The 27,992-nt window shown below is 37.6% G+C and overlaps 1 protein-coding gene across 1 annotated transcript; it reads left to right on the top strand.

Annotated features, from left to right (window-relative positions):
- Position 1: 1 nt before the first annotated feature.
- Positions 2 to 27,992, top strand: tubgcp3 (tubulin, gamma complex associated protein 3). The gene is made up of 22 exons (XM_056250444.1): positions 2 to 238; positions 861 to 968; positions 2,003 to 2,070; positions 2,192 to 2,275; positions 2,383 to 2,594; positions 7,021 to 7,193; positions 7,582 to 7,694; positions 11,308 to 11,433; positions 11,610 to 11,678; positions 13,714 to 13,846; positions 13,977 to 14,143; positions 15,670 to 15,780; positions 16,389 to 16,497; positions 19,924 to 20,113; positions 20,245 to 20,380; positions 20,483 to 20,551; positions 23,527 to 23,662; positions 23,769 to 23,857; positions 23,935 to 24,066; positions 24,168 to 24,308; positions 25,417 to 25,533; positions 26,729 to 27,992. The coding sequence occupies exons 1-22, from the start codon at positions 163 to 165 to the stop codon at positions 26,888 to 26,890; spliced, it is 2,721 nt and encodes a 906-aa protein (XP_056106419.1). The 5' UTR covers positions 2 to 162; the 3' UTR covers positions 26,891 to 27,992.

The following is a 27,992-nucleotide window of genomic DNA, read 5'->3' as shown; positions in this document are numbered from 1 at the left end:
TCCGTTTAGTGTCCGATGCCGATGTGGGCGCTTTTCGGCGGGTTCCGTTAAAATGGCGCTGTTGTTGCTCCCAGCTGAAACCCACCGTATTAAAAGCGACAGCGGTTAAAAGCACGCCGCGGACCGCTTCTGCTCGTACGGGAGGGGATATATAAGTGCACAATGGCGACTCTTGATCAGAAATCACCCAACGTGCTTCTGCAGAGTCTGTGCTGTAAGATCACGGGCAAGAGTGAAGGTAAAGAAACAGATCTCAACCGTTTGCATCACTGTCACACAGCTGCTTAGTAACATGATCAGTATGTGTAGCGATGAGTATATGGGGTGTTTCGTTGAAAACAGATTATTTGATGGAGGGTCTCCTCCACCGATGAGATGCTGTAAGCGAACAGGTTGGCAAAACATCAGGGAGATGCTGGTTATACAGGGCCCCTGTTTCAAATGGCCCTTTAGATCAATAAAGACCCTGATGATTCAAACCTGTTCACAACCAACGCCATTATTTATTTAACATGTTATCAGCTCACTGATGCTGTCATATTTCAGTAGTATGTGTGAATCAAACCCTGATCTGCAAGAACACATCAGAAACAGGACATGAGCAGCTCATGAGTGGATCTAGTAGAAGTAGAGACAGCAGACCTACAGGAATATGATCCCTGCTATCAGCTAATGACTTTCTGTAGAACCAGACACCCATTTCATGCTTGATATACGGTAGATTTGGACATAGATCCTCATTTAGATCCTGTTATCAAACTGAAATGTGTCTTGTGAATATGAATGAAAATGCTTTTGTATGTTAAATTTTTTTTAAGTCTTAAGTTATGAATGCACCTGTTGTTTGTGTATCTTCTCAGCTGACGTAGCTCATCAGTTCCAGTATGCAGTGCGGGTCATCGGAAGTAATTATGCACCCACAATTGAACGGGATGAGTTTCTGGTGTCTGAGAAAATTAAAAAAGAACGTGAGTAATCTAAAACCCTGTTCTTACCTTATTTAAGAGTAATTATCATTTCAGGTGGCGTTCATAGATCATTCTGTGCAGGGCTTAACAATAAAGTTAAAAAAAATATATATATCTGGGTAGTAGGACCAATATATAGCCTGCTACTTGCCCTCACAATACAAATATTTTCGACAACACAAATATTTTCTACAACATATGTCAGCAAGAAATATGTTTATCATTAAACATTGTTTCTGTACAAAAATGAACAGCTATACATTCATAAGCACTTTTTGACAGGAAAATGATGGTATATGGTGATTTGTTTATAATTTTCAACCCATTCTAATTGGTGTTTCCAAAACAATCAATTCTTAAAATTTATAAATAAATAAATTCTGCAGAATACATAATTTTCAGAACATTATAGAAAGCAAGAAGTTTGCATGGCATAAAATGATGCATGTACTCATCATTAAGCAATAAACATGTTTAAAAATGTGTTTGTTGACAATGAGAGCGTTGATGAGATGAGCATGTCATTTGTTGCCATATTGACTGCAGATGCGCTACTCACGGTAAAACCCTAAAAATAGTGCTGTCAGCAGTTATTTCATAATCTAGACTGATAAAAACATGAATAATTCTGATAACTAACATACCATTTAAAATGGACTCTAATGTAATTACAGTTTTAAGTCTGTTACTTTCCTAACACTGTAAAATAATCCTAGTGAACTAGTTGTCTTTACTCCTTAGCCATTAATTTTAAGCTGTAGTTTAAACCAATGATTATATTTATGCAAAGATGATACACTCCTTTGTCATTAATTTATGTTCCCTATTTGAAAACATTAGACTTTGTCATTTAATTTATTATGGTATTTGATATTGTGCTGCTGATGTTTTTGTTGTTGTTATATGAAGATGAAATAATCTGTATCGGATCTTTCAACAGGTCTTAAACTCAACAGGCAATTCTTTAAAATTTCAGGCTCGTGTGATTCAAATGCAAAATAACTTTCTTTCTTTTTTTTGCTTATTTATTGTAGTGTTGAAACAAAGACGGGAAGCAGATGCTGCCCTGTTCTCTGAGTTGCACAGAAAGCTTCAGACCCAGGTCAGTATCTACAATGTATTGAGTTCTTAATATTTCCATTATACATGATGCATAGATTCATCATGCATCATGGACTGCATATTGTTTTGTGCACATGTTGATTTTGTTGTCTGGTGAACAGGGCATATTGAAACATAGATGGTCCATCTTATACCTCCTGCTCAGCCTCTGTGAAGACCCAAGGAAGCCGTCCAACCGGGTTCCTGTATGAAATATTTCTCCAGTCATTCTGCAGATACTGCACAATAACATAATGAAAGTCATTTTACATTTATGTATAAGGGCAGAGGTCATGTATTTTCCTGTCCACAGGTGTGTAGTTATGGAGCTCTGCTTGCCCAGGCTTTGCCCCGTGACGTCCACTCCACCCCGTTCTACTACGCCCGTCCCCAGAGCCTCCCGCTCAGCTACCCAGAGCGCTCTGCCACCGCCCATAACTCCAGCATGGCCACCAGTGGCATCAGCAGTATGGGTGTGTTCTCCATCAACGGGCCTGGACCGACCCCCCCGTCTCTGCTTACTGGGTGAGTGGCAGTGATGGACTTGCAATTTAAGAGTTAAATGCAGAAATACAGTGACCATGAGCTGTCAAGCTCCAAAAATGACTAAAATCAGCATATCATTTGCTTATGCCACATGTTGCATCTGCTTTGAAGCCAGTAATTCCAAATGGGAAATGACTAAATGTATGCAGAATGGCTGCAACACCCATTGTGAATTAAATACACCAATGCACACACTACCGTTTCACCTCAGCAGAATCGACAAGTATGTGACGATACATCGATGTATCGAACACAGCCCTATAAAGTATTATTACAATTTAAAACTTTCAATTTGAATATATTTTAAAGGCCGTTCTATTATGCTTTTTTAAAACTTATTTTCAACTTTCTTTGGTGTGTAATGTTGCAGTTTGAGCATGAAAAAGCTCTGCAAAGTTACAAAGTCATATTTCAAATGGAGTTATTCTCTATATAAGTAAACGCTGTTTCTGAATCCCTCAAACTCCTCGATTTGTGGTCGTCTTGATTTCCCTTTCTGCAACATACACATAATCCCTCATTTAAATAATTCCAATCCAAGACATATGGGAAAAAAGGTAGTGTGTTGTTGCCAAGAGGCTGTTTTTTTCACTCCTACACAAGTCGTGCTTGTGAAGGTGGTTTGGGTTGATCAGCTTGTTTTTCTTGACTGTCATTATTGAACTCTGGCTTGAACTGATACGGCAAAACGTACGCCATATTGTGTTTACAGTGCCTCATGAAGCCTCCGGAGCTGATACTCACAGGTTATGGTTATAGGGCTGTAACATTTCCAACACGCGTGCTAAGCACAAAGACTGGGGCCGACTGACCAATCAGAGCAGATTGTGCTTTTCTTAAGGCGGGTTTTAAAGTTGGCATGAAACAGAAGTTGCGATAGTCCTTTCTTCCCTATTGTGATGTATATCCGAGTGAAACGGCTTCTGGAATGAGGAAAAAAATGTAGGGCGGGATTTATTTCGTCCTGATTAATTGAGTGAATGGTTAAGGAAGTTGGACATTGCTAATTAAACTGAGGCAGATCTGAATGTCATTTTGGAGGATATATAGCCCCATCCTCCACGAGACACACGTCATAAAGAGAACAGAGGTTGTTTGGAGGGGGAGGGGAGGTTAACATTTTTGATTAATTATTACGAGTGCTCATGAATTTGAAAGAAATAATTGTGTGTACGGATAAATCCTATAATAAATTTAAAAAATGGTTGCGAGCAGCAATTATCTGGGTTCAAGTGCTTTAAAGCCTTAAAGCCAATGCTTAAAAAGGTATTACGTTTTATTTAGCGATCATGTAACCACTTATATTATAGATTTATATATTATCGTGATTGAACCCCTAATAAACGTTGCAACATTCTGTATAAAAAATAAATAAAAGGAATTGTCCATTTTTTTATTTCATGGTAACTTTAAAGAAACCGAAAGTAAAACAGAGTATTCAGGCAGAGGATGAAAACAGGTGCTGCAACAATGTAAATTTAGGGGTGTCCCCGACTAAGGATTTTCATAGTCGAATCAGATTCGTCAAGTCCTGCCTATAGTCGACTAATAGTCGAATCATGTGTGTGGTGTTGGGGAGGGGGCGGGGCTTTAACATTTTAAAGCCACGATGTACAGAACATCACACAAAGATATAGAAGAAAATGTATAAAAACATTTTGGATCAATAAAACTAAGAAATAACATAAATAACTGCAGAAAGGCCACACTGCAGATAGGATTTGCACTTCACATGCAAATTAAATCGGCTGAATTGCCTGTACGAGCATGCTCTAAGTAGGCCTACAGCGCAACATCGATGCACTGAAAAATAATCAACAATTAAGAACACAATATACATTTATAATAAATAAAAATACAAAACGAAATAAGTCAGAATCAAGTCACAAGAAGCAGAACAAATGTGTGCAAAATGCCTAAAGTGCAGGGGAACAAATATTCAAAACACAAGTCACAAATAGTTAAATTAGATCACCCTGAGTGATCAATTAATAAAATAAAAATAAAGAAATTATTAAAATAACGAAAGTATGGCCAGGATTGTCAACTTTGTCTTTTTAACTGCAGAAACAACAATAAACGCTAAACTGGAGCGGCAGTCTCTTTAGCTAAACGTGTTCACAGTATCCAAAAATCAAAATTAGAACCGGCTGAAATGTTTTGAAATCACTTGTACCCATACCTGATCGAAAAAACTAAATCCAGTCTTTCACTCGACCTGTGTCCGTTTGAGTCTTTTCAAATTGTGTGCGCGGATAAAAATACATTCTAAAACGCTTAACGTGAAAAACGCTTAACGGCTTTGTCCTAAAACTGTTACTGTTATATTAAAAGATCAAATTCTGCACACACCTTAATAATAAAGCATACTATATAGCCTACAGAAAAGTAGATGAGCCCAGAATATGAACGCAACGTGTTTTATTATAGGCTACGTTAAGCATTTCCTCCCATAGAAAACCGTTAAAGAAAAAGCTTTACGTGACTTTCTATAGGAGAAACGCGTGCGTTCATATTCTGGGTTCATCTGCTTATCTGCACATGGAATGGTTAAGGTGTGTAGCCTACTGTGTACATACATTAAGCACGTAAAAGTGCCATTTAAGCGTTTTAAAAGCTTTTTTCACGTTAAGCGTTTTAGAACGTCCCGAGGAAAACCAACCTGTTAACGTTGGCCGGCAGAAGTGCGATCATGGTTTTCCTGATGCTAAATCCAGCCTTGGAGAATATCCTTTCTGATGGTGTGCATCTTTAGATTTTCTTATCCCAGACATTTTTAAAGATTTAAATCCCTGCCGACAAGACGCTCCTCTGTCGCTCACGGATCGAAAGTGAAACTTAAATCTGTCACGGGGTGTTTGGAGTTATTCACGCTGCACGCAGTTAAAAAATATTTATCAAAAGCTTCTTTCTTTGCACATTTTTATTGACAGCATTATCATAATAGGCTGTATATTAACATATTGACAGAAAACCAGTAGTTCTATGTGAAATCAGACATTTCGCACACTCATATGGCCAAAATGACATAATCCTCGTTTAATAACACATCTGCGAAGATTCGACCGTGAGATTGGTAGTCGAATCAGGCTCCTCCTATCGAAGCATCGAATCTTCGACTATTCGGGGTCACCCCTATGTAAATTATAAGAAAAATGTTTTAACATTCAATTATGTAAATGTATTCTAGTAGACCCCATAAAAAATGCTGACCTGTAAATGAGCTTAATAGGACCCATTTAGTTTATTTCTGTGATGTAAAGCTGAATTTTCTACATTATTACTCCAGTCCTCAGTGTCCCATGATCCTTCAGTAATCATTCTAATATGCTGAATTGCTGCTCAAGAAATATTTATTTTTATTATCGATGATGAAAACACTTGTGGAAACCCTGATACTTTTTTCAGGGCTTATATGATGTGACGTTTCAAGTCAGATATCTTTTGCAAATGTAGCATTTAGAGATCATTGTGTGTTTATGGGTAGAATTTTATCACAATCCATTAAGAAATGTTCCATTTTTTTTGTTTCTGGTTTGTTTCAACACCAATATTTATTCTTTTTTTCATTAATTGTCTTTGTCTACAGGGGAAATAAACGTGCTCATGTAAAGTTTTCGCTTCATACTACACTATACATTTGCAAAAAGGTCTTTAAAAAGTGAAGCTATTTCTAAAAAAAGATCTAGCAAAATTTGTTTGCAGGGCCTACTTGGTTTGATATTTTGTTTAAGCTCGGTGTCTGTCTACACACTAACCATGAGCATTATATTCACTGAAACTATTTATTTACATTAAGTGGCTGTTGTGTCACGTAGCAATGAACCTTCGGTTGATGCATGCGGTTTCATAAAATTGAATTTGAAGTGCTTTATTTTGCTTCATGTTGTCCTTTACCCAGTGACAGTCAAATGGGTTTTTTCTCTCTCTCGTTTTAATAGTAATTTTTTTTCTTCAATAATACAGCTATTGTATTTGTAGCATGTTTAATTGAATTCAATTGCCACAAGCTCATCTATTATTAACACAGCTGTCTAGCGCCTGCAGCACTTAAGATATTTTAAATATGACCATGTACTCCAAGCCCTGAATTAATTGATTGCTGGATCCATTTGACAGTAAATCTGTCGAACCCATAGCATCATTAAAGTGTCTGTACTTCAGTGTCATTATTTGTTAAAGCTCACCATTACGAGGTAATTAGTGAATTCCCACAGATATTGCTAATGGGCTGCAAGGATGCGTCTCAAGACAAAAGGCACAAAAAAAATACTGACCACTTTCCTAGAGTTTGACCTTCTGTAGAGTTTAGCTGTAAAATGAAGTGCAGAGGTTTTCAGATAAACATGAGTGTATTTATATAGGAAACTTTTGTCACTCATGTCATTTTCTGCTTGTTTTTCAGACCTGGACCCCAGCCTGTCGGTGAGTCTATGAGAGGGTCTCGTCTAGCCTGGACTCTCCCAGTGTCCAGTTCACCCTCTGGGGCAGGTGCTGCCCCTCGTCCCACCAGCGGACCCTCTTCCAGTCCGGCACCCAGACCCCTGCAAAGACAGAGACGGGATGGAGATGGCAGTGGTGAGTGTCTGCAGCAACAATCACTGTTTTGTTAAAGGAAATGAACAGTTCTGGAAACAATTGGGTGACTAATACTCTATACTAAAATTAATAAGGTATTTATTAATAATGAATAATTAATAATAGTATTTTAAAGTCAAGATGAAACCGATTTTCTAGTAGTTTTAGAATACTTAAGACTAGTTAGAATGGATAATTGCCTTTTGTATTAGATTTTTCTCCGTTCTTGTAGAGAGAAAATCTCTCCTATTTCAGAGGTGTTTAAGATGCAGTCGGCCACATAGCACCTTTTTCTGTGACAGATTTATGAGCATGGCCTTTACAGCTCTTTAATTGAAATTCTCTTTTTTTCCCCCTACAATTCTTTCTATCTCTTCTTCTGGCCCAGCTGAGATCGGGGAGGCTGCTCTCGTCCGAGACATTCTTTATGTTTTCCAGGGAATAGACGGAAAGTTCATCAAGATGTGCAGCCCAGAAAACTGCTACAAAATCGATTCAAAGGTGATGCTTTATTAGCTGTGTCTTTCTTTTATTATGGTTCTGTCTTTATTTTTCTTTCTCTCTATGATTTTTGTTGCTCTTTCGCCCACATGCAAGACAGTTGCGTTGCATAGCAACCTTAAACAATCAAAGGAAAATTTGTGAACGGTACTTGGCACATTGAGATCCACTGGCAAGTTTACAGCTTCAAGTCGTGTTGCATACAGTTTAAAAAAATGAATACTTTAATGTCATAAAATATTTCTATTACAAATGAATTTTGTTCTTGTGAACTTTCTCTTCATCAAAGAATCCTGAAAAATAATGTATAATTGGTTTTCACAAAAAATATTTGAGCAGCAAATCAGCATATTAGAATGATTTCTGAAGGATCATGTGACACTGAAGACTGGAGTAATAATGTAGAAAAAATTCAGCTTTACATCACAGGAATAAATTACAGTTTAAAATATATTCAATAGAAAACAGTTATTATAAACTGCAATAATACAAATATTACTGTTTTTATGGTATTTTTTGTCATATAAATGCAGCCTTGGTGAAAAATCTTACCGATCCCGAAATGTGGAATGGTAGCATATATTAGCATAAAATGATAAATGAAGAAATACTGTAGCAAGATCATTGTCATTGTAAAATTGTTATAAATGGAGTATGTGCCATTTTATGAGAACATTTTCATAATGTTTGCTTGCTGTGTTCTTATAAAGCAATTGTTTTAATTACCACACATTTAAATGCCACCACAAATAAAAAGCTTATTAAGTTTTATTTAATCATAATAAACAGCTAATCAAATCACTCAGTCATTCATAATGACTGTGTATTTTTAACAAAGCAAGTGTAAGTTTCAGATTCGATTGGCTTTTTAAGTTCTTCATTTCTTTACTTCCACACTTCGGCAACAGTACAAACACTTTACGTGTCAGACTGAGATGCTGGAAGTAATTATGAGCAGAATGTTCAAGCATAGCGCTGCTTATAAAAGTACTGGTAATGTGAGTTCTTTAAGAACTTTTAATTTAAGTGAGTTCTTATTAAACAAACTTAAGTAGGTCACCTGTTATCACTTTTGTAAGTGCATAATGGGAAATGTAGAAGCATTGATCTCATCGTCTGTCTGGCTATAACTAACGTGGCCCATCCATTTGAGCCAAGAGGCTCCCCAGGCTTTTTTTTTATTTTTTATTTTATTCCTGGCAGACGTTGACCAGGAATCATCGATCAGGTGTCCTTTTTAAGTGACACTTTTAAAATGGAGCATCCATTTGTTTGAAAAAGAACAATGTGCTTTTTATGTCCTGTGAGGTATGACGGATAAATAAGCACTCTGATGGGCCAGACCTGTTTGTTTTTGTTTTGGACGTGACATGTCCTTATAACCTCAGATGGAGATAAATGCCTTTATTTCATAACCTTAAAATCAAACTCCATATCAATGTAAATTTGTATGTATTACATGATTAAATGAGGACATTTGTTGACATTTACCCAGATAGCATGAGTTTAACTAATCTTTGGATTAGGGCTGCACCATATTAAAATAAACTGATATTGCAACATTTTGTTTTTTCTGCGATCTATATTGCGATATAAAAAACAGTTTCACCAGATGACTTTAATAGCTCTATTTGGAAAGAATTAATCATTCTAGAATGATTGAGGTGGTTTTGTAGGGGAATGAATCTGCATAGATAATAATATACAAATTACAAGAATTAGATAAATACAATATAGAACAAAGATACAAATGAAATGAACAGTGGTTTATATTTTTAAGGTAAAGGCTCGTACACACCGGGACGAATATCGGTGCGCGTTTTTCAACGCGTTTTTTGTGTTCACACCCAAGCGATTTTCGCTGACGATGAGCCGAGTGAACATGCAAATTCATTCCCTGACATTAGATGGCGCCCATTTGCTCTGCAATACCACTCCATAACAGTTCTCTTTTATCAAGATTTTTGTAGTCGCTCGTTTGTCATATAGTTCTTTATGTTCCGACACCAACGAGACCAGCAGCTCTACATTCATCTTGCCTTGCATCTTCCTCGTCTTATTTCTTCCCGGCAGTGTAGACGCTACTTGGCGTATATCTTCTTCGCCGTTACGTATGTGTGCTCGGCAAGACCGTTTTGTATTTGAGCGCCCCCAAGTTGTGTTTTACTGTAACTTCAGAAGCTCCAGACACGTGAGCAAAAGTGCCAATCTCATTGGTCGGATAGTTTTTGACGCGGCGCGTCAAACTAAAAAAACAAACCCGAGGCGTTTTTTAAAAAATGACGCTTTTACGCGTGGCGTTTTTCGTGTCGGTGTGCACACTCACATTGGCGCCCTTTGTTTAGTCACGAGGCGTTACACGTCGGCGAATATCGCGTGAAATTCGTCCCGGTGTGAACAGGCCTTAAGGCTAACAGTAATATAAACACTTGTAAATAACACTGCTTAGTCTACACTGTATAAATTAAATATAATTAATCTTTGTTGAAACTACAAAAGTGATTCTCTTTGTATTTTGTTGTTTGATTAACATTAATGACTGACAGCAGCAAGTATATTAGGCTGCTGTCACTTTAAGAACTAATGCACTGATCCAATATAATGAGACGCATCCGTTTTCTTTCGTTCACTTAAGCCATATGGGACAGTGTTTACGAGGATACTCGCAGAGACGGGTATTTTACAATTATTTTGCATATATGTGTCCGTTCAGGCACAAATAAAGGCGGAAGAGAATGGATATTGGAGGTCTGCGCAGCTCTTTGTGCCCACAGAAAACAGAGCGCAAGTTCCGTAATGAGTTCTCTTTCGTGTTTTCTTGCGCTCGAATGGCACGAAATAGCTTGAATGTTTAAACTGACAGGACCTTAAACGCGTGGAATTGATAACTTTTACTCTATGATGGTTAAACTTTGCAATTGATCTGATAATCACGTACATTTCAAACCGTGGTGCCTGGTCCGCACGAATCACAAATCAACTATGAGTACGATCACTATACTTGACGTCGCACATTCTGCGGTGTGACTGCGAAATCTATGCTAAAACAATTTATCTTGCAGCCTGACTATGGACCATTGTTTGTGGGACTCATATTTTGCCTTTCCCTTGGAGTATAGAATTAAAGGAATCAATTCTTCATAATTGTATTCAGTCTGAGGTTTGTCAAAGCTTCTTTGTCTTCATCTGTCTTTGAGGAAGAAATGTAAGAAAAATGGTTGTCTGTTTAGTAATCGTTTGTTTTGAAGTCTCGGTGACCTTTCCAATTGAACATTTGATCAAAGGCTTAAATGGGCCTTTTATTAAACACTATTAAAGAGTTTTTTGTGTTGAATGGAACAGATGTATCCCACAAAGCACCAAAATAAGTAACAGTTGAGATTAGCTAAAGCCATTTCTTCAAACTGATAGAAATGTCTTTGCCACAGTGTCACATGGGCAGATTACATACTGGCCGGTTCACAGGCAGAATACATTAAAACAGACTTTGATTTCACACACATTCCTACAGCAGATATTGCATATACAATCAGTTGGTTTTCTTGTAGTCCATTATTATGTGATCATAAACTGTTCTACATGTTGACTGTATTTATATATATTTGCTTTGTAGGTGCCGCTGTGTAAGTCTCTGAGAGACACTAGCAGCAGGCTGGCAGAGCTCGGCTGGCTCCACAATAAAATTAGAAAATACACAGATTCCCACAGCTTGGATCGAGCCTTTGGCCTAGTCGGACAGGTAGGACATGTGACATGACTGACAGTGAACACATCATATACAACCTTAACTGCTACACAGATCTTATGATGCTGGATTATATTCTTTATTTGAAAGACGTTAATACTTTTGTTTAGCAAGCATGCATTAAAATCATAAAAAGTAAAGACTATTACATTTATCACCCTTGTTCTCAGAGTTTTTGTGCTGCGTTGCATCAAGAGCTGAAGGAGTACTACAGATTGCTGTCTGTACTTCATGCACAGGTGAGTCCGGGACAAATGCGCAGAGGAGAATGTGTGTGTTTGACCATGAAACATTTATTTGATTAAGCCCCTTTTCTGCTGCTGCTTCTTTGCTGGAGGAATCTGCAGGATAACATAGTCAGCATTAAATGGAAGTTGTGATTGTATTTTCTCTAGGGCTGCAACAACTAATCGATAAAATCGATAATAATCGATTATGAAAATCGTTGTCAACGAATGTCATTATCGATTAGTTGGTCTGCCTACGTCACGGGGAGCGTTTACTGGTGATTGGTTGAAACAGGCCAATCAGGATGCTCTCTGTCTTACACGCGCTTCATAAGGCACACACGCAAGGTCTCTCTCCCTCCGTTGCTCTGCCGCGCGCTCGCGCTACACGGTTTGGAGCACAGTCTCTTCTGTCTCGCATGCGCGCTCAAATCCCGGGAGTTTGAACTAATTTGCGAGCCGCTATTAATATGCGGGTGACTTCCAGAACTTCCGGGAGACTTGGGATGTCTGTATTTTGCGTCTCGAGCATCAGGTTGCGCAATCAGTTCGCTCGCAACATAAGTGATGGATTAAAATAGTGCTACCGCAGAAATATTAAATTAAAACGGTCTTTACAAAGCGAAGCACTAAATATAAAGGCAGTTAATAACAGCAGCAGTAAATTATTGTTTTTTAGTCACTGTACTCAGTGGTTTTCAGCGAATGTTTGTGCACTAATGCATCATTTTTCCTGTCTTTTTAATCAAGCCTGTTAGCTTGCTGCGTAACTTACCTCCACTCCGCTCTCTTCATATAGCATTTGTCTACTATTAAGTTTTAATTGTTTTTCAAACGCGATCTACTGCGGCTCTATGTTCACACGCTTGTTTTCAGTCTTTCTATATTTATTTTTACAAATTATCCTTATAATTCAATTAATTTTAAATAAAAATTAAATGAATTATATATTTGAGATGTTTTTAGTTTATATCTTCACATCTGACCAACATGTCTGTAAATTTGTTTTAACAAAAATTGTGTTAAAACAATATGTTGGATATAAATGTTTTTTTTTTTTACATTAATCATGGTTGTCAACTTGCCATCAGCAATTATCATTAAAAACAATGCAAATATTGATATTTGTAAAACTCAATGTGTGGCTTTTGCACTTTTTAAAGTACACTTTTACACATAAATATCCTAATTTAGGGTTTTAGGTAACACTTTATTTTACGGTGTCCTTGTTACATATGTTACATGTACTTACTGTAGTAATAACAGTAAATTATGCATAATTACATGCAACTAACCCTCAACCTAATCCTACCCTATTCCTATAGTAAGTACATGTAGTTACTTAATATTACTCTGTACTTAAATATATAATTACACTGTAACAAGGACACCTTAAAATAAAGTGTAACAGGGTTTTATTTAGTCATAATAAACAAAAAATCTAATTGAATTTTTTATCCGATTAATCGATTAATCGAAAAAATAATCGTCCGATTAATCGATTATCAAAATAATCGTTAGTTGCAGCCCTAATTTTCTCCCCTATTGTGACGTATATCCGAGTGAAACTGCAAGAAAAATGTAGGGCGGGACTTGATTTTGTCCATCGTGAATTGATTGGATGGTTGTGGTTTGCCATTGCTGTGATGTCATGTGACTGTGAGTGACGGGTTGTCCCGCCCTCATGCCTTTTTAATGTCATCAGAGAAGAGATGAGTTGTCACAGCAAGAGGCAGGGGAAGTTATTTTGATGAAAGGGCACGTGAATAAAATTAAAAAAAAAAAGATTTGCACAGAGGATAAATCGTTTACAATAAATACTGCAATATTCCATTAAAAAAACAGTATTGTCAGTTTTGATTCATGGTGAGCTCCAGCCAATTTATACATACCCAATCTGAAATAAAAATGTATTGCACTTAATACGCTTTCTGACTTGCATTAAAAGCAACTTAATAGATATGACAGTAATAAGTATGAGAACCAGCACCATTTCTGTGAAAAAGAGGTAACGGTAGTGTGTGTGTGTGTGTGTGTGTGTGTTTAGCTCCAGGTGGAAGATGATCAGGGTGTAAACGTGAGCGTGGACAGCAGCCTGACTTTGAGGAGACTGCTGGTGTGGACCTACGACCCCAAGGTTCGGCTGAAAACACTGGCCGCCCTGGTGGATTACTGCCAAGGTTAGTGATGATACAGCTCATTTAAAGGTTACAAAATACACTTCAAATATATTCAGCATTAACATCATATTTCATTGTAAAAGGTGCATTTAGCACAAAGATATCAGCCTCAGTCTGGTTTCTCTCACAGGGCGTAAAGGAGGAGAGCTGGCCTCAGCTGTACATGCGTATGGAAAGACAGGTGACCCCCACATGAGAGCGTTGATCCAGCACATCCTTGGTCTGGTGTCCCACCCTATTCTCAACTTCCTGTATCGCTGGATCTATGACGGGGAGCTGGAGGATACGTACCATGAGGTCAGGACATGAACACACACACACACACACTGCTTTTCTTTGCAGAGTCACCCTTGCTAGAACTTTCTGTATGTGCTCAGACTGCAATTAAATACTTGTAGTTACTTCAACACTGCAAACCTATGTACTCTAGTCTTTACTCTGTGCCTTTTATGCAGGCCTGGACTAAATATTCACAATATATTCGCTATTATTTTGCTGCCAGAATAGAATTAAATGACGCAACAATTTTAATTCACTTTTAATTTAGTCATTGAGTGTCCTGAAGTGTGTATCATTAGCTTATCATCATTAGCCTCGTGTCTCAAGTAGGGAGAGTGTTAAAACAGATTTTAAATAACGTCATTAGCAATGTACAGTAAGAGTTTAACTCTTTTTCAGCTTTATACTCAATTACTGATACAGACGGTCCGATTTAACGAGTTGATTAAAACTGGTTGAACGCTTCGTTACTGTAAAATGTCTGTTTATGGCATATAGTATCTAGGCAAATTGCATTTTTTATATGCATAAATATATTGTTCTTTGAGTTCATTTAGTGAAGAACATTGTAGAAAACATGCCTTAATTATTTTCAACTAGATAGTTTTTGATCTTACTTTAGGGACTTTGTGTCTGCTTGGTGGGGGTGTGAGAAATACCACTTAATTGATACAAAGTTAATAATTAAACACAATTTTCCACCACATAATGGAAGCTAAATATCAGGCCAGTGTCCTCAAATTGACTCGTGCACTGTATGTCTGAGAAAACCGCTGCACTTCAGTGTGATTTAAGTTTTGCAGACACAGTGAACCACAGTCTCCTACACCCAGACACCCAGATGAGGACAGATGGGGCTGCGCTAATGGGCCCTTCTCCTTCCACTTCCTCTGTGGCCTTCTGTCTCTCTCTTTCTCCCACTATCACTCTCACATCTACTTCGCCTTGTCCTCTGTCATTACCAAATAGTGTCAATTAATCTTTCTTTACTTAGCCTATGCCCACTTGACTAAGTCTGAAGTCGCCGGGCGTAAAAGAGTTATCGCCCAATCAACTCCCAGCTTCCCCTCCGCATGGGCACCAATCAGACGCTCTTGCCTGTAATCACAGGATTTAATCTCGCCCTCGCTGAAGTGTAACAGGCTTTTTCACAGTGTAAGCAGTGTTGAGGGTGGAGGTGACAGAGAGGGTTATATCACTAATGTACCCATCGAAAACACTCTCTTCCTGGTCCAAGGGTTTACGAGCTCCTCGTTTCGCTCGGCATCGTTATTCTCGGCAATAGTCGTTTTAATAGTTGCCGTGTTGAAAGCACTGATGTACTCTTCTATTTTCATTCCCTCCGTCTGTGTAATTACCACAGAAAGGTCATTGCATTACAGCGACCAGTCGATGGAGGTAATTTATTTGTCTTAGAGCTGATGTTTCATCAGTGTAAACATTATGAGACTGTATGCGTGGTACAGGCCGTAGCAAAATAACTTTCATAAATCAAACAATATAAAAGTTAAGAAATCCTTCTGACAATCAAAATGTGTGTTCAGTTCTTTGTAGCCTCCGACCCAACAGTCAAGACGGACAGACTGTGGCATGACAAGTACTCTCTGAGGAAGAGTATGATCCCGTCCTTCATCACAATGGACCAGGCCAGGAAGGTACAGCACTTATATCATGGTAGTACATCATGTACTTTACATTGTACTTTACATGATGGCATAAAATCAGTGTTATTGATCGAGGAATGAGACATGCACGAACAAGGTTTTTGTTTTCTAAAGAAAATGTGAGTGGTGTTTGCCCGTGCAGACCTGTTTGTTTTTTTAGATATTACAAATAATTTTACATTTGTGAAAAATATATGCAATATTTTGGGTACTCAAAAATATTTATATTATAAAAATTACAAATTGAAAATATTACTAATAATAATACACTTGACTTGTGTATGATGTACAATATTTTGTATTTTATTTATATAAAATATACTATATATGTTATCGCTCACCAGGTGAAGTTTGTATATTTGATTGCTTAAAGTATATTATAACACACCTTTCCTCATGTTTCACCTAACCTATATCAACCACACAGTACACACTGTGAAGGAAGTGGCCAAGCAGCACTCACATTTTCTTCATTAATAGCAAAAACCCAGTTTGATTGTTTAATGCAAGACATTACCTAACAGTGATTCATCTTTAGATTGAAATGAGCATATAATGATGCCATCTGATGTGTTTTCTTCCTTTCTGCCCTTCTCCAGGTGCTACTCATTGGCAAATCCATCAACTTCCTGCATCAGGTTTGCCACGACAGGACGCCGCCGGGAAAGATCATGCCCGCCTCCAAATCCACCGACTCTCCCAAAGATGGTGAGCTAGCGCTAATGTAGTTGCTTAAAATAGCTGCATTTATGCTTGCTAATGCGATTATTTGTGGCCATAATGGCAGCTAATAGTTAAATAACCTGCTGAAAGTGAGGGATGGAGAAAGAGGAGAGAGAAGGATTGATTTGTTGTGGAGGAAAGTGCAGTTTTTGACCGCCTGTCTGTGGTGTATTTGTCCATATCGACGCTGGCTGTATTTAACGTCTTTGCTAGCATGGCTAAATAATCAATGCTCTTAGCCTCCAACGTACATCTCTGTCCTCCAGTGTGATTCTGGAAGGTTCTTTGTTTTCTGGTGTTCTGTCCTTCTCTTTCTTACTCCGCATTGACTTTGTCTGGGTTATTTTTTCTTTCATCTCTTTACATGTATACCTTGCAAAGGTTATTTTTTCAATTATTTATTGGCACAAATCTGGCAAACAATGCAGTCACGTTCACCATAATTTTGTGAACCTTTTATAAACAGTTAGTCACAACCAAGGTTATTATCGTTTCTATTTTCCAGGTATAAAAAAAGTTATTTTAATACCATTATGAAATTTACTTTTAATCTAAGCTTTGTTTTAGTTAGTTCAATTAGGGCATTTAAGCAGCTTTTATAAACGTGCCTCAGAAAGAAACATTAATGGTGTGCATCTTGAGACAAAACAATGGCACTGACATATCTGTCAGTGCAAGTTGCTTTCAGTTAAAACAGCTCAAAACTTGCATTTTAGTCTGGGACTACACTTAAGCCTTGTCTGTGAAACCAGGGGATAAAATTATGTCAAAATGTCCGTTATGTCTTAAGTGAATGTTGAGAAATAAAACGTACCGTACCGTTCTCCACCCACGGTTAGGCACGCACTTGCACCGCGGTTGATCTCAAATCTGACGACGTATCTATAATATGGTTTGTGTGTGTGTGTGTGTGTTCTCATCCGAAGCGCGCACACTCTCAGACAGCGCACAGAAATTCAGTTCTCTTTCAAGTCTTGCGCTTGAATGGACAAATTTACACAAAAATTGTCAACATGCCCGTCTTGCGTATCCTAGCTGACATGGTCTGTTATGCCTAAGGTGAACTTATACTGTTGAGAAAGACAACGCAAGTGTGACAGACAATATCAGTATTTTGGATCCGGGCATTGTCTTAAAGCGACAGCAGCCTAATATTCCTCATGTCTGTGTTTTTAATGTTAATCAAACAACAAAAGACAAGGAAAACACTCACTGCTCTAGATTTGAATTTAAGCAGTCAAATATGCAATGTTATTTTACATTTGATTACATTATTCAAATTACTGTACCTGAAAACTAATGTTAGACCTACCTGAAAATCTTTGCTCTTGGTTTTATTTGTGCTGTTGCTTGTAGTTAGATTTGCTGCTTGTATTTGTTCTTATTTTCTTTATTTTTATTAAAAGTTAAAGTGACTGCAGCCTAATAAACCTGCTGTTGTCTGTCAATAATGTTCATCAGAGAACAAAAGATGTTCTGGACTGAATAACTTTAACTTTAATTGTATGGATGAATCTGTATTTAATTTTAATTTTTTTGCTATTTAATGATAACAGTGCTATCATTTGCAATTTGTTTATTTGTTATTTTATGACTGACCGTTTACTTTTTTTGTAAATTCAATTCCAAGTTTGGAATCAAGCTTCCTTGTGTGTAATACTATTGCAACAAAATTACCCTATTGTAAAAACACTAATACATAGAGTGAGCAAACATTTAGGGCTAAGATAATTTTAATGCTAATTGATCAATGTTTATATGTGAATAAAAGCCTAAATTAAAATCTGTTCATCGTATAAAGCGATCATGTCTATTAAGACATGGATTAAACCGCTTGAATCATTTGGATTACTGTTACGATTTGCCATGTACTTTTTGAAGCTTGAAAATATTGATTACTTTGAAAAATATTGAAAAAAATGTATAATATTAAACTTGTACATGTTTTTCCCTGTGGTTTTGAATTAGGGGTGGAACGGTACATGTATTCGTATTGAACCGAAACGGTACGGGCGTCACGGTTCGGTGCGTGAATTTACACACGATATAAAAATAAATAAAACTCACGTGCAAATTAATTAATGTAATGGGGAACTACTGTTAGATACGGGGTTCTTTAGGGACACATAATCTGTACCATCGGCTTAGCTCTGAACGCGCGTTCACTTCAAACGTTGGCTTTATATGCGCGTCCTATTCGCTTTGGACTAGCGTCGAACTAGACGCGAATTTGACGCTCTATTCGTGTTTGTTGTGACCGCATAATTTATTTAATGATTTTTATTTAAATATTTTATTTATTTTATTTAATGGGCTGCGATGTCAAGATTGCAATGCTGGAGTGTGTGTGTGTGCGCGAAAGAGAGAGGCGCGGGCGTGATCGAACAGTGGAAACATAAAAAACATACTCCGTCATTTTGTTCATACAGATCATTAAACCTGCCAAGTGTTTACTTATATTTGTGTACACTCGCAATAAAACACAACATTGTGCTTTTGTCACACTGTAAACTCTTGTCAAACTGTAACCTACAACTGTCACCCAACCAAAATCTCACACACACACACTGTTTTAAAAGCAAAACATATTATCCAACTCCATTTCAAAACAGTCTGTGGGTCCCATCTTTTGGACATTCATCATATTGCATTGGTTTTCATTTCTCGTCCTCTGGGCACTTATCTCACACTCTACATTGATTAAAAAAGAAAATCGAATGTGTTTTTAATGGTAGTATTATTTTATACAGAAATCAATTATTTATAATTCAGATGAGAATAATGTTACATTGTCAATTAATAATGTTAATTAAAATTAAGGAAAACAAATATATTGATCTGAAATATAGCAAATTAATTTTAAATTAATTCAGGTACAATTACCAAACATATTGCAAGGTCTTTTTGTCTTTTTATTAATAAACTAATTATATAAAACTATTGTCAGTGCACTACAAATAAACTAGTTCTATGCCTTTATTAATAAAACTTATTTAAAAAATACAATGCCTTCGGCATTTTTGTTTTGCTTTTCCCTCCATTGTACTGAAATCGTACCGAACCGTGATGTCTGAACCGAACCGTGACTTCTGTGTACCGTTCCACACCTATTTCGAATATCGATATTTTTCAAGGTATCGTATCGAAATTCCAGTATCGTGACAACACTATTTATTACCATCTAAAATGAGTTTTGTCTACATTTTAAAATATCATAACACTGCTCATTTGTATGGGAAATATAAGCTTGTAATAAATATCTGGCAATGTTTGCCGCAAGGATTTGCCAGAATACTATAAGGGTCTTTCTTTCTTGCTCTGCCTCATTTTTCCTCTTGACTTTTTCTTCATCCCTCTTCTTTTTTCTCTCAAGCTCTTGCTTTCATTTAACACCCTGTATATCTTTCTCAGCGACAGAATTGTTCACTGATCTGGAAGGGGCCTTTCAGAGTAAGATTGATGCTGCATATTTTGAGACCAGTAAGTATCTGTTGGATGTGTTGAATAAGAACTACCAACTGCTGGAACATCTTCAGGCCATGAGGAGATATCTTCTGCTGGGCCAGGGAGACTTCATCCGACACCTCATGGACCTTCTCAAGTAAGTTTGTTTGTGTAGCTTGACATGAATGTGCTTGATTTCATCGTTGATTTATAACCGATCTTTCTCCTCTAGTAAGGACATTTATTCTTGGAGTCATCCATCTCTCTTTATCTCTCGCTTTCTCTCAGGCCAGAGTTGGTGAGAGCTGCCACCACTCTTTACCAACACAATCTAACCGGTATCCTGGAGACTGCTGTCAGGGCAACCAATGCCCAGTTTGACAGTCCTGAGATACTAAAGAGGCTTGATGTCCGGCTACTGGAGGTACTGGGAAGAAACTGAGCCAATTATTCAAATATCTGATGGCAAATATCACTACATAATTGTGTATCACTGAATGCGGGTCTGGTGTCCTGTTTTGTCTAGGTTTCTCCTGGGGACACTGGTTGGGACGTCTTCAGTTTGGATTATCATGTAGAGGGGCCCATTGCCACGGTAAATGTGTGGCTTAATTTTCATCATCAACACTGGCAGCTCCGCACACACCGTATGCACCCAGCAAGATTGTTTTAGCCCATTTAGATGCATTTTGTCATAATCTACTGCTCACATAATATAACACTAATATTTTAATTACTGTTAACCTATAACTAATTCGGGTCATTTTTGGTCTGGAAGAGATATTGCATAGTTTTTAGCAGAGGTGTAGTCATGACTCATGACCCTGACCAAGGCCCATTCAAGAATCGGGCAATACATTTCAGTGAACCAAGACGATAAATTTATTGCAGCATTGATTTATAAGATTCAGCATCCATTAAGTAAGGGAAAATCCACCGCTAGCTGTGCATTAAACTATTTTAATTTACGGTGTGGAGGCAAAGAACCGCTGGTGCATTAAAATAGTTTAATTATTAATCGCTTAATAATTTCAGCTAGCTGTGGATTATCCTGCTTATACCATGGTAATTTGCCAAATGGATTAAATTGACGATTATTTTCTTCAGAGACAGAGATAAAGTAGTACGGTAAGATTATGAATGAATGATTTATAGCATTTATTTGAATTAATTATCGAGAGATGCTTACTTGCTTCTGTTCAGCGTCTCTCTCTCTCTCTCCATTAACAATAAAGCTGAGAGTTTAATTACTTCAAAGTAGCGATGTAACCCCCTTGTTGCTGAGAAATTTAATACAGCGATTCAGTAGCGAAGCTATTTTATTACTAAAAGTCACGGGGCAGCGTTGATAAGTTTCTGTGCTCCTGAGTATATGTGTGTGTGCAGCGTGATTTACTTGTGTACGAGTGATGTGTTTGTGTGTGTGTGCTTCAATGAAAACAGCGCATTAATATAGAATGGTGATTAAACTGACTTGGAACTACTTGTGCATTAAACGGTTGTATTGCACACCTTCCAGCCAATCAGAATCAAGTATTTAGACAGACCATGGCATAATGAGAAGCTATTCATCAGATACAATATGGTTTTTGTTTGAAAAATATTTGGTTATGACTATTTTATAACCTTACGTTCCACCCGGAATGGGGAAATAGTTTGCACGTTTGGGGTTGTGTGTTAAAGGGATAGTTCACCCAAAAAGGAAAATTCTGTCATCATTTACTCACCCTCATGTGTTTCCAAACCCATAAGATTTTCGTTCATCTTCGGAACACAAATGAATATTTTTTTCAGTGAAATCTGAGAGATTTCTGTGTCCATTGAAAGTCTATTCACCTAAAATGCTTCAAAGCTTTCATAAAGAGATCGTAAAATAAATCCATAGTGGTTTGAGTGGTTTAATCAAAGTCTTCTGAAGAGACACAATCCACTTTATATGATGAACAGATTTAATATAGGCTTTTATTCAAATATAAACATTGATCAGCAAACATCCATAGAGCACTCAAATATGGTAAACGGAAGCTTGACCGTTCATACTTGACGCGTGAGAACAAACCTCATTGGTTCTTGCAGAAGCTCAAACGCGCGGGTGTGACACAAGAATGAATTTCAATGGTTCTTGCGGGTCAAGCAATTGTGCTCGAGCTTCTGATTACCATATTTGAGTGCTCCATGTATGTGTGCTGATCAATATTTATATGTGAATAAAAGCCTAAATTAAAATCTGTTCTATTAAGTGATCATGTCTCTTCACAAGTGTGGATTTAATCGCTCTATTTATATGGATTTATTTTGCGATGTCTTTATGAACATTTTGAAGCTTCATAATTTTGGGTGAGACTTTCAATGGAGGAACAGAAATCTGATGTTTCATTAAAAATATCTTCATTTGTGTTCCAAATATGAACAAAAGTCTTATGAGTTTGGAATGACATGAGGGCTATGTTCATTTTTGGGTGAACTAACCCTTTAAATGTAAACTATACATTTCTCATACTGTCCATTATGTTTTGATGCCTAAATTCACTTGTAGCATTTAAAATGATTGATTTTAAAGCTGCAGTCCGTAACTTTTTTGGGTTAAAATTATCCAAAATGAAATTGAGCTGGTACATAACCAGCCAGTGTTCAAAACTCTCTGCTTGCCGTAGCTCTATTCAAAGCGGTAAGCTTGTAATAATGTTTTTAACTCCAGTGGTACTGGTGGATTTCCACAGGAAATTCGAGCATGTCTTTGCGTCATTACATCACATCTATACACATAAAGGAGTCTCGGCTAGTAGGCTGTTGCGTGTGAGAATGTCAGAGGTGGAAATTTATAGCCTTTTCTCACAGCACTTGATATAATTAAACGTATCAATTTGATGGCGGATCCAGAAAGGTTCAAATGACAATCACAGTGACAACTGGAGATTCGACCGTTGTAAAGCGCAAAAGACTTCGGAGTGGCTACAGAAAAAGAGAGACTGCAACCGGGCCCATGCGAAAACAAGGATACTTATCGGAAGGTTATTAAATGTAGTCACGCAATGCTAATGTTGAACACTAACAATTTGAGAACAAAGTATAATTTGCACGGTTTGATGTGATATAAGCGACCGTTAGATTTAATCAGCGCAATTTACTGCAATGCTGTTTTCCCCTTATTTGGTCAGAACAAAAGTGGATGTTACTTACTTGTTCAGATTACATTTTCCGGTGAAAATTCTTATGTTGGTCATATTTCCAAAAAGTAAAATCTGTGATTCTGAATGCCAGTATCCACCCCGGCGCGGTGACTGACAGCCACACATTCTCCTCAAAACATTGGATTCATCCGCGCCGTGCCGAGGCACAACCCGCGTAAAGTTGATAATTCCGCGAATAACTGCAATTGCAGATTTCTAACAGAGATGGCGACAAAGAGGAAAAACTACGGACTGCAGCTTTAATTTTAGTTTAAATTTATTTAGACAAAATAGTACAGAATTTTAATATCAGACCTAGTTTAATTGGTTATATTGTTATGGGCAAGATTTGTTTATAACAGTGCATCCCTAACCACAATGCGTGTCATACCTGGATCAGGTATTCACCCGTGAGTGTATGAGCCACTACCTGCGTGTGTTCAACTTCCTGTGGAGGGCTAAAAGAATGGAGTACATCCTCACCGACATCTGGAAGGGTCAAATGTGTAACGCCAAACTGCTGAAGAGCATGCCAGGTGAGTGCAGTTTTCATTCTGTTAGATGTTTTTGAACCAACCTACATTTTTGTGAGATCCACCTTTCTCAGCAGACAGTTGAGATGTCTGTTGTGTATTTGCACAGAGCTCTCTGGCGTACTGCACCAATGTCATGTTCTGGCTTCCGAGATGGTTCACTTCATCCACCAGATGCAGTATTATATCACATTTGAGGTACGTCCCTCTGTATGGTTGTCTTTTTCAAACAGTTGAGCTGTATATTTAATTGTATTGTGCATGGGTCACTATAGGTTTTGGAATGCTCTTGGGATGAGTTGTGGAATAAGGTCCAGCAGGCTCAGGATCTGGATCACATTATAGCAGCTCATGATGTTTTTCTGGACACCATCATTTCTCGCTGCCTGCTGGATGTGAACAACAGGGTACGATGCACTTACACAGGGTGATTGTGTACCAATGATGATCCCTCGTACTTGTCCTCATTTCCGTAACTCTGTTGTCCTTTGTGTGTGTGTGTGCGCAGTCTCTGTTGAATCAGTTGCGCGCAGTGTTTGATCAGATCATTGAGTTCCAGAACGCTCAGGACACACTGTACCGCTCCGCTCTAGAAGAGCTGCAGCTACGCGTCCAATTCGAGGACAAGAAGAGACAGAGAGTAGAGATGGTATGTACAGAGAGAAACGCATTAAATGCAAGTTAAAAAGATGATGATATTGCTATCATTGCTTTTCGATGTATGCAGAATTCAAAATTCATTTTGACACTTTCTGTCAGGTGAAATGAGTACATTATCAGCCATAAATATTTCTTACTAGCCATGAAACTGGCCTTACATCTCAAATAATGCTGTGCATTATTTGTCTATGATCTATTATCATTATCTATGAAAGAACTAAAGTACTTTAACAAAAATATGAATTTCACATGACTATTTTACTCCTTTAGAAGGGCTTGCACCAAAGATTTCTATTGTAAGTGCAATACTGTAAACAAATATACACTGTATAGAGAATTATACAAAAAAAGAAAAGAAATTGCAGACAATTTTTTAAAATTTGTGCTTTTAAGAAACTAATACTTTTTTCCCAGCAAGGACACATTAAATTGATCAAAGGTGCCTAATTTCAAATAAATAATTTTCTTTTGAACTTTCTATTCATCAAAGAATCTGGAATCAATGTATCAGTTTCCACAAAAAAATATAGTTTTCAACATTTATAATAATAAGAAATGTTTCTTGAGCAGCAAATCATCATATTAGAATGATTTCTGTAGGATCATGTGACACTGACGACTGGAGTAATGATGCTGAAATTGACATTTTACAATACATTATTTACAATAGAAAACGGTTATTTTTAGTTCTAATAAAATTGTATTGTATTTTATTTTTGGTCAAATAAATTGTTAAACATTTTACAGATCCCAAATGCTCAAAAACAAAGGTGACCATTGCTATAACTATATGTTCTAAAAAAGCAAGGCTTCTTATAGGCCAGAGCATTCCTAATGGTCACATGTTCAGAGTCTCCAGCACTGAAAATAAGAATTATAATCCACTCTTTTCATTGACTCTGGAAAGTGGCCATTAGCAAATGTGTAGGTCAAAAGCAGAGTGGATGCTCGTTTTACAGGGACGGTGTTTATTTTCTATTCCCATTGATTATTTTTTTTCCTTTCTCTTCTGGTGTCAGATAAATTACCATGAAAGTAAACAAAGGCGAAAAGAGTGCCAGAGTGTTTGTTTCTAGCTCTGTTTCTGTGTATTTCAGGGCGAGTGGGGTGTAACAGCAGAGCAGGAGGCAGAGGAGAACAGACGTGTGCAGGAGTTTAAAGACACCATACCAAAAATGTGCTCTCAGCTCAGATTACTCACACACTTCTATCAGGTACTCCGCACAGCCTTTCATACACTTTAATGTGCTCGCCCAATAAACCCATATCATTTCATGCATGCGTGAAAAAAGTGCTGAACCAGCAGGTGTGAGCAAGAGAGAACATGCTTAATGGTGTTTAGTAGAGCATTTTATGCTGATCCACACTACATATGCAATGCTCAAACACTAAATGGTCGGTACTCGCCGCGTTTTATGCTAGATAATAATGTAATGTGGACATTTATCATTTTAATATGAACATGATTTTCTGATTGAAGCCCATATTCTGGTTGACTCTTTATTCTCGAAAATACATTTGCTTTAGAGCTATTGGAATATTTTTGTAATATAAATGTTATCAGAATACAAAAAAAAAATGTTCTCACTGTAATCTTGTGGAAATACTAGACATATGAAACGGACATCGTTGGAATATGCCCAGATTTCATTATTAAAGGCCAACTAAGTAACTTTTTTACCTTAACCGAACAGCTTTGGAGTCATTGTAATGTTTATATTACTGATTTCGTGTTGAATGGTGGTTGTCTCGCACCCCCCTGGGGCCTGTGAGCCACAAAACCACCCTTGCAACTTTGGGCCGGCGAGCCGCCGGCCTCAGTGTTAGGAAGTATCGTGTGATATCAGGTCTCGCGAGGTAACGAATTGCTTTACGGCAAAAAACAGATCTGATAAAATGAGCATCAAACAGAAATAACCCGGCGCCGTATACATCTTGTGTTGGGCGCGCGCAGCTCTTAAAGGGGCCATACCTTATTTCCACTCGTTACAGCGTCCATCCTACTGACCAGGTACCGGTGTACAGGGGGAGGGGATCCGGCCGTGAGTGCGCGCCATCTCTGCGCGAGTGCTATTCACGACAGTACAAGTACTCCACAGCGACTCTAGGGGTCGCTGTTTGACCAAAACGGAATTCCTACTTAGTGCTGCTTTAATCGGAGTTTTCATGTAACATACACCACTGAATTAATTTAAATTATTTATTCGTTCAGGGACAATTCACAATATATATTCTGTAACATTATTAGCTTACAGTTAAATTTCATTCGTTGTCCTTGGGTGGCTGGTAAGATACCAAGAGGTAGAAATGATCACTTTATCACGTCACATGACATTTGATTTTATACAAACAAGTGCCTGAAGCTCCAGCCCTGGATATAACGCATTCTTTCTTTCTGTTGTCCTTCAGGGCATCGTGCAGGAGTTTCTGCGGCTGCTAATGACGTGCTCTGATGAGAGTCTTCAGTTCCTCAGTTTCCGTCTGGACTTCAACGAGCATTATAAGGCCCGTGACCCACGCCTGAGGCCTTCGCTTGGGGCCACAAGAGGGAGACGGAGCTCCAACATCTGACCTTGCGGACTTTGGGAAACGTTCATGTTATTTGGTTGCTGTCTCAAGAGACAGTTTATTAATAGGGCTACTCAGAACTCTTCTGGCGCTCTGTAAGAAACTCATTTAACAGGGAAATTGTTTATAGAATAACCTATTTCAGTGTCATGGCCAAATGATTTCAGTCACACAAAATCGACTGTCTAGTGGTTTTACAGTGTAACTGTCAGTAGCACAGGGTCGCAGGTCTGTTGTGCTTCTTTTTCAGTTTAGTTAATGTGTGAATACTAGTTTGTTTGTTTTGTTTTTGTAAAGATTTGTTTGTGTTTACGTTTTTGCTAATATTTAAGTCCATTGAGATTTGCTTTTCTTCTAGTGCCCTTTCTTTTTCACTTCAAAGTCTCCATAAGTCAAGAAAATAGACACATCTCGTCCATTTTCATTATTATATATATTTTTGTTGTTAAGTTTGTAATTATACAGGCTGTGACCTTTGTACTGGGTGTTAAAAAAAAGAGGAACCTTAAATGTCAACCAGTTCTTTAATTTATGAATGGACCTGTTAAATTACATGCACTTAAATTAACTACATGACCTCTGTAAGATCCTGTAAACTCGCCTCATTTCGTACATGTAAAATCAATTACCCACAATGCTGTGTGATCTTAAGCCTCAGGTTGATACTGTGAGGACAAAGTTACTATTCTGAAGTTTCGGATCATTATGGGCAAGAGTATAGATTACTGTTGTAGTGTTTTTCCTTGTCTCTCCCATGTTCATGAAATGTATTGATGGAAGTGGCTTGGTAACGCTGGGGAAAATCGCTCTCGCCCTCCTCCCCCGTAGTGCGCTCTTACACGGTGAAGATGAAAATGGACTGTCGAATTCATTTTGTCTGTGGATTCAGTGGAAAAGATGCTGAGGTGTCACTGGAACTGTTTTTATCTGTATTTTAATGCGTCACTGGGAATCGAGGGTGAAGGTGTGAGTCAAATGATTGTCCATAAAGGGTTTCAAACTCTTTCTGCACTGTATAGCACATGTGTACTAAGCAGAACTCAAAATGAACAAACATCCTGTCATTCTTTTCTTGAACTAATAAACCTTTTTTATAGTAAAAAAA

This window comes from Rhinichthys klamathensis, unplaced genomic scaffold (assembly GCF_029890125.1).
Source record: "Rhinichthys klamathensis goyatoka isolate OS25496 unplaced genomic scaffold, OSU_Roscu_1.1 h1tg000069l_1, whole genome shotgun sequence".
In the NCBI taxonomy this organism is placed as follows: Eukaryota; Metazoa; Chordata; class Actinopteri; order Cypriniformes; family Leuciscidae; genus Rhinichthys; species Rhinichthys klamathensis.
This window is presented reverse-complemented; position numbering and strand designations above follow the sequence as displayed.